The sequence below is a fragment of the Ctenocephalides felis genome, unplaced genomic scaffold (assembly GCF_003426905.1).
Source record: "Ctenocephalides felis isolate EL2017-DRISC unplaced genomic scaffold, ASM342690v1 CF-g0.4_SCAFFOLD_01492, whole genome shotgun sequence".
In the NCBI taxonomy this organism is placed as follows: domain Eukaryota; kingdom Metazoa; phylum Arthropoda; class Insecta; order Siphonaptera; family Pulicidae; genus Ctenocephalides; species Ctenocephalides felis.
In genome coordinates this window covers 24,442,909-24,450,594 of record NW_020537646.1, presented here as the reverse complement: position 1 = coordinate 24,450,594, position 7,686 = coordinate 24,442,909, and the positions used below count along the sequence as shown (strand labels likewise).

At 28.9% G+C, this 7,686-nt stretch overlaps 1 protein-coding gene across 1 annotated transcript in view; it reads left to right on the top strand.

Moving 5' to 3' along the window:
• The first annotated feature begins 3,067 nt into the window (after nucleotides 1-3,067).
• LOC113370190 (matrix metalloproteinase-14-like) overlaps nucleotides 3,068-7,686 on the top strand; it is a 68,576-nt gene continuing 63,957 nt past the window's right edge. Inside the window, exon 1 of the mRNA XM_026610863.1 lies at nucleotides 3,068-3,241. Coding sequence (XP_026466648.1) covers nucleotides 3,140-3,241 — 102 coding nt within the window. The 5' untranslated portion in view covers nucleotides 3,068-3,139. The remainder of the gene's footprint in view (nucleotides 3,242-7,686) is intronic.

Sequence of the window (7,686 nt, the reverse complement as noted above, 5' to 3'; positions counted from 1 at the left end):
AAACCAAAAATCATCGGTTTGTAATAGTACTTATCGTTACTTTTGGCAAATTTGGCATACTTGATTAAAGAGACGAATTGTTTTGCTGATGATAACTATAATTGTTTTTAATTTTTTAAATCCTAAAATATTTTTTGAATACTCACATTGTTCTATCCACTCACACTTTATTGTAAGTAATATTTTGAACTAAAATTTAACTTATTAAGACAAAGGATGCACATATACGAGTAAATGAATTCGTCACTTTAGGATTCACTTCCAGTTAATTGACCCCATCCAAGTCAAAATGTATTATGAGGTGTGGCTGACCACACACTGCAAAAAATAAATCCAACAAAACGACAATTCTGGAGCGAATATTGAACACACTCTAATGAATCAGCAATGAGTTGGCTTAGAAAACTAAATGTAAAATGGTTTTAACTTTTTTTATTTTGCCATATAACTTACAACTGTCCTAAGTGGATATTTTGTAAATCCAAAGACAAATCTAACATATGTAAATAAATGACATCTGATAAATAAATGACAAAAGTATAAGAATACAAAAAATAATTGAAAAAGAGTCTCCTGCCAAAGCAAAAAAAAAACAAAATAAAAATGGGTAAGCAATTAAATATGGCTTTAATATTTTAATTTGTGAAAACTGTTGAATGACGCAGGAGTAAGTTCATCAATAAACAATTATTTTTGACAAGTTTACTAAAACTGAACAAATATTTATGTGTTATAATTTTACGCACCGCGTTTTTTTACGCATTCTCAGAAAAACTATTAGTGGGTGTTAAGTATTATTATCATATATATATATATATATATATATATATAATATATATATATATATATATATATATATATATATATTTAATTCGGTTTTTTGGACACAAAATTATAAACAGGGATTCACCGATTTAGATGATATAAATATTATTTCCAAATTAATAATAATATGAGTAATATAATATACGAAAATGATAAATGATAGAGTTTATTATCTATGCACTTTGAATTTATAATATTATATAGTATGTAAAATTGTGATGTCACTGGATGGCAAAAGATAATGATATTTATTAAAAAAAAATCTCCTATAGTATTTGAAATGATCATGGCAATAAAAGAATTTATTAGATGTAATAATCTGAAGATTTTAGAATATAAATATATATTGGATGCTTTACTTTAGGTGAGTTGAGTTAAAAATCTAACTAGAATCAGGGATAAATATAGAGATGATAATTGAGATTTTCCATTGGTATTTTACACCGCAGTACCTGATTCTGCCTATATTCAATTTGAGTACATGTATTTTTGATTTATATTTTCAAGTGAAAGTTTATAACTCTACTGCATGATATCAGGTTGTCGAGAGCGCGAAAAATAACAAATTTATTTCGATGCGCTACTATTGACAAATCAAGTATGATTGAAATTGAAAAATGTAATTCACATGAATATATAAAATAGTAAACTTATTAATAAATTAGTTGTAAGTGGTATTTTGCCTTAAGCCAAGTTACATGAATTTTCCGACATATGTGTAAATAATAGTCTTAGTCAATAGATCAACTTGTGAGTAATTTATAAGTATTCCGAATGGTTTTATTACACATTATTGAAAATTGAGCATGTGCCTAATACAATTCGGAGTATTTTCTAAAAGCAAATTTTTCTAAAATCAAGCTTCTATATTTGAACCAGTTTCCGTAGGACTATCGGTTTCGGAATTGTGAGCTAAAGCGTAGACGACAGAGTTTACACTTTTTTGCTGATTGCAAAGAAGAAGCTCGGCCGATCGTTGCGCAAAATTTATAAACGCTAGTCCTCAACGAGATACATCAAACGATTTTAAATTTTTGAATTTTGTTCAGTCATTTTTTAAGAAAACGCGGACGAATAAAGACAAAAAATTGGCTCACATACAAATACACACACTCATACACATACATTTTCCAAATCTGGTCCCATTCGATTCAGAATGGCTGGGAAAAAACATAAAATTGGTCGGAAACGTTGAGAAAACATAAAATTAGCAAATTGGATTTTTTGGGCAAAAAACATAAACTTCGCTCTCGGGAAGTTAATAAATAATATTTTTTTTTTTTTATAATATATTTTAACAGCAATCAGAACCTTACGTCCTATGAGCTGTTGGGCTGAAACTTCTCCTTTCTTCGTATTTTTTAGATGGTAACCCAATGGTTAATCCATCCATATTTGATGATTTTTTGTTATTAGATTTAATCTAATAGGGCTGACTTTTTATTGGTGCAGCAATGCCGGGCAAGGGCTATTTTCACTTGAAAATATATTGCTATCTATATTTCCAAGTGAAAATCGTTGTCACTGTTGCCTGACAACAGGCTGCTCGAAGTGGGTATCGAACCCGGGACCTCTGATTCAGGTCCCGTCGGTCGTAACCACTTACCTACGGGCGAGCCCAATAAATTTTTGAGAAAGCAGATTCTCCGTCGGCGTTTTTACAAACAGGATCTGATCCATAAATCAATAACATAATGCTAGACTAACTAAAACAAGCTTTCTGAAAATAAACGTTTTCCGATTAGACGAAATAAATATAAAAAATATTACGATCTATTTTCACTTTTCTTTAGAATATAAACAACTTTTATAGAATATAGTAACTTTTATAGAAGATTCACGGAAAACATCATTGAAATACCCAAATTCTTGCGTCGGCGTAGTGATTCTCTCTGGCCCGCGTAGTTCTGTTAATCTGAATTTGCAAGAACCGTGTATCTGGATCAGCTGGTGCGAGTCGCAACCGTCAACCGTCAACCGTCAACCGGCCACCGTTCGCGGTTCGCGGTTCGCGTCGTCCGTGCCAAAGACTAATCAAGCGTCTGTCTCCAGCCAGAGGGGGGCGCTATAAAGCGCGGATCGACTCCGAACAATATTAGTCGAACGTTAACAGTCGAACGTGTAGCGCTGCGGTGTAACTTTTATTCAACAGATGCACGCGCGCCGACGACGAACGGAGTGAACATCGTTCGAAGTGAACGTTAAATTTTTGAAAATTTTGGAAATAATCATACTTAATTAACGCGAGTGGTTGATAATATTTTGTATGTAAACTTGTGATTTGATTTATAAAAAGTTTTTGTAGTTACACGAAATGAAAATGTACGTCGTAAGGACTTTTATGCTGTTGATGACAGTTTTATTGTCAGCTGTTCTGGTGTCATCAGGACCTATCTCTTCGGATGCTCAGGCTATTGTAAGTGAATTATTTATTAATATATTTGCTTAGTTAAACTGTAGTAGTATAATTAAGCTATTAATTTAAAATATGCTCTAACCTGTTAATTTCAAATAAATTCAAATTTGTCCTTAAATATTATTTAATTGAACTTTGATTTGGTGTAAAATAGGCAAAGTAGTATAATTGTAGCTGTTTATTTAAAATATGCTCTAACCTATTGATAAATAAATTCAATATTGTCCTAGAATATCACTTAATTGACCCATAATTTGGTGTAGAATAAATCAATTCTAAAATCGAGTATGATAGGACTGGACACAAAGATCTAATGTGACCTTTAGCAATTATACTGTGAAAACCAAATCAACTACACCAAATCAAATAACACATATCAAACAAACAACTATCTAACTATGTTCAGCAGCAGCTAATTCATGTTTTTTTTTGATATTTTGAAAATTTGTGACGGTCGGGGGACAAAAAGGTCCATCATTTTTATTTTTATTTTGAAGAGATTTTATGGAATAATAGCTTTCGTCAAATTACTTATTTTTAACTTATTTTTCATTTTTATTTACAAGTTTCTTATTGTTTAATCTCACCCGTATAAAAGTCTAGGTGGTTATTTTTACCCCAACCAAGCGTTCCAGAGGTTATATAAAAATAAGGGTTGAATCTAACTTTTATTTTTTAATTTTTATTCTATACATAATAGTACATATTATAAAACAATTAGATGAAGTATTAGGTTGTCAAATATTTCCCTTTCGCTTTTTTGCTCTTGGTTTATAATACAAAAAGGCGGAAGGGAGATATTTGACAACCTATTATATATACTAAAAAATTATATCCAGGTATCTTAAACTAAACAACCGTGCTCAAGAGCAAAAAGACTAAGTACACGTATCAAACAAATAACAAACATATATCGAACAAATAACTATCCAACTATGCTCAGCAAATTCCTAGTTAGTTCTTCATTTTTTTTGTTATTTATAAAAAAAATGTGACCTGTAGGCGGGTAAAAAAGGACAGACAAGAGGCAAAAAGATTTGTCATGCTATTTTTTAATTTTAAAAAGGTTTTATGGGATGATAGCTTTTGTCAAATTACTTGTTTTCAACTTATTTTTTATTTTTATTTACAAGTTTCTTATTGTTTACACTTCACCTGTTTAGGTGGTTTTTTATCCCAACTAAACGTTCTAGAGAACAAAAAGACTAACAACAGAAAAAATACTATTTTTAGAACATTTACAATGTGGCCGTTAATCGCGTGGTAGCGAAGTCGCCCGATTTAAAATATTGGCTGGTTACGCATCTTTTGCCCTCTACTTTAAAATATTATTGTAAAACAATTCCTAACTCTACTTGTTTTTAAGATATTGGTGGTGGACTCTTTTACCCTTGAACTTTTGAGTTTCGTTCTATCCCATATATATGAAGAACAAAAAATACAAGTGATTACAAAATTTAATTATGTAAAAATGCCACAAAATATCACATTTACTAAACCACATTGATATAAATAACAAAGTAAATTATATAAAATAATAATCAATTAACATTGAGCTTTTTCAAATAAAATTCGAACAGCTAAAAAATATGACTATTCACGCACCCCAATTGGGAAAATTTAACAATTAATTTGTATGTTATTATTTGATAAATATAGATAGCCAGATAAATACTTTATCTAGCAACGACATTGTTTTAACTGTGTCAAAACCCGATTTTAATTACAAGAAGTAGATTCTACTAGTGACGCAAGAACGATTAAGAGTTAGTCATCGCAATTCAAGTTATCTATGACGATTTCAATTATAAAAAGAACATTCTTAACAGAGATCAAAGGTTTGCATTGTAGTATACAACACATGGTAAACATACAAAAAAACTATATAAAATGATATTTAAAGTTTTTATAATATTGAATATTATTGACTATCTGCAATTCGATATTGCCTGCATATTGTAGAGTCTGTGACACATATTTTGTACGTGAATTATGCAGTATTGGGGGAGGCGTGCTAGCCTGTTCAGGGTACGGTTCAAATCATTTTAGGACATCAGTTTTATTGATCAACAAATTAAATACATGCGACTAGTAGAAATTTCAATTAAAATATGATAAGACTTATTAACGATATATGTATTAACAGCGTCATAATATAGATTATGTTATCAGAATATAGCTTGTCAATTTTACTAGCACTTAACGGCCAGATAATAATTTGAATAATTTAAATGATTCAAATGGTGCTTTAATTCATTATATTGGCTTGCACGTTATATTTTCATCATATTGAAAATTGTATCTACAATAATTGCCTTCAGAATGGTAGTGACAAGCATGAACAATAGGCCAAAGTACTAAAATGGTTTATAACGACTTTTATCGTCAGCAATATGTAACATAACATAAACATTTGAACAAAGCTTTTGAATACAACATAACAATATATAACCAAACATAATTTTTTAAACAAAGTTTACAAGAAATGAACAGATCTTTTTGAGAACATGTCACAATCGTACCCAAAAAGTTTGTCACAACCGTTTGACAAATGTAACGTTTGATCTAAATTATCTACGCAAAAACTAATTGCTGGTAATTAATTACTAATGTTCAACTGATCTTGATAATTGAAAGTTATACTAATAAGTTTGTGTACGTTAACTTTTGCTTGTACTTTTTATAATCAATTGTATATAAATTTTTAATAGAAACTATAAAGATTAAAATTTTCCTTCAATCTTAATTTGCATATGACTCCTTTTTTCACTGGCCTCTGCTAAGCATTTAGCTACATACAAATTGTACATATAGTTTTTCGTTAGATGATTACATTAGTATTTTAATATACATACTTAATTGTATAAGGATAACAATTTAAATTTAAATCTTGCAATATTGATGGCAGATTAAATGACTCAATTTTTTAAAAGAGCCTTTTATAAAACATTTCAGTTTACCATTAATTTTTTAATCGCTCATTAATGATGCTAGGTACCTTGTTCATAATTTCAAACAGTTTTACTCAAATAATGGGTTCATGTATGTAGTAAAATATAGATTAAAATTCTTAAAATATAAATTAGAATTAAAATATAAATTTTTGAATTAACTCTTCCACCATTTCTATTAGAATCTTATTTTATTTTTTTAAGTGACTGTAAAACTTTAATTATCAGAATGCTTTCATCTAATGGTCAATAATGTTAATACGTTGCCCATTAAATTATAGTATTTTATTTTGGCAATAAAAATACCTTAATTTAATGGGCTTGCGCATGTTCAAACTAAAATATAGAGAATTTTTCCTCTATTCGTTTAACTATTAACTCACTGATGAAATAACTTCTCTGAACAATTTCATTTTTACAGTATATTAACATCAAAACATAACCAGTTTTCGCTCAGAGTTCCCCAATAATGCAAATGATCTCCGAAAGATCGAAGCGTGCGTCATGCCAATCGACATTAATTATTTTAAGAAATACCGAAAGATTTCTTTGAATTTTTCTGACTCATTTATGGTCTCTGGATCTGAGAAATGAATGAAACAATATCTTACTATAAATTAAATGCATTAGTAATATACTTGGGATTATATAAACTTGACCTGTAAATACTATTATTTCACCTACGTACGGTTGTAAATTATAATAATTTGCAGAATAAATGGACATAGTATTAGAGTCATATATTTTTCACTACTTATAAGGATTTAATTGGGTGAATAAGCAACATAAAACTGAATATGAAAATAATTTGAGTTCTGAATAAATTAATCATATATTAATAATGAATTCATACTCAAATGGTAATACAATATTAAATAGTTACGAAATATTAATATTCTATACTAAAATTTTAACAGGCGCGCAAAGATACTATAATCGGTATTCTTTTATATTAATGCATTTGATCAGATCATGCATTCAGAGTCTTTTGCTTAATTATTTGCTACATTTATAACAATTACTTGAAAGAAATTGAGTCATTAAGTAAATATACCATTTAAATGTTGCAAACTTTTCAGTGAAAAACAAATGAATATAATTATTTATAATTAGATTAATCTATTTTTTCCTAAATCAAACATTATTATATTCTCAGAAAAAATTCAACTAATTGATAATAACTTTGCAAGGTATTTCCAAGGTATCATCATGCCTAAAATGAGTAACAATATTTATTTACCAACGCCTATTATTTTGTATCATATCTTAATGTTTGAAAATTGATAAGAGAGCATTCTTGATAGTTGCTCACTACCTTTCGCAATTAGACGGCCTAATTTTAAGAAAAATGTAGATAACACGTGTTACAATGGAAATAAAGATTCATCAACATGATTAGTCAGCAATATAAATATATTTAAACTAGGTTTACTGTTTCATGAAATATCTTCCATATTTTGAAAAAAAAACTATCATAGAAAAATCACATGAAAA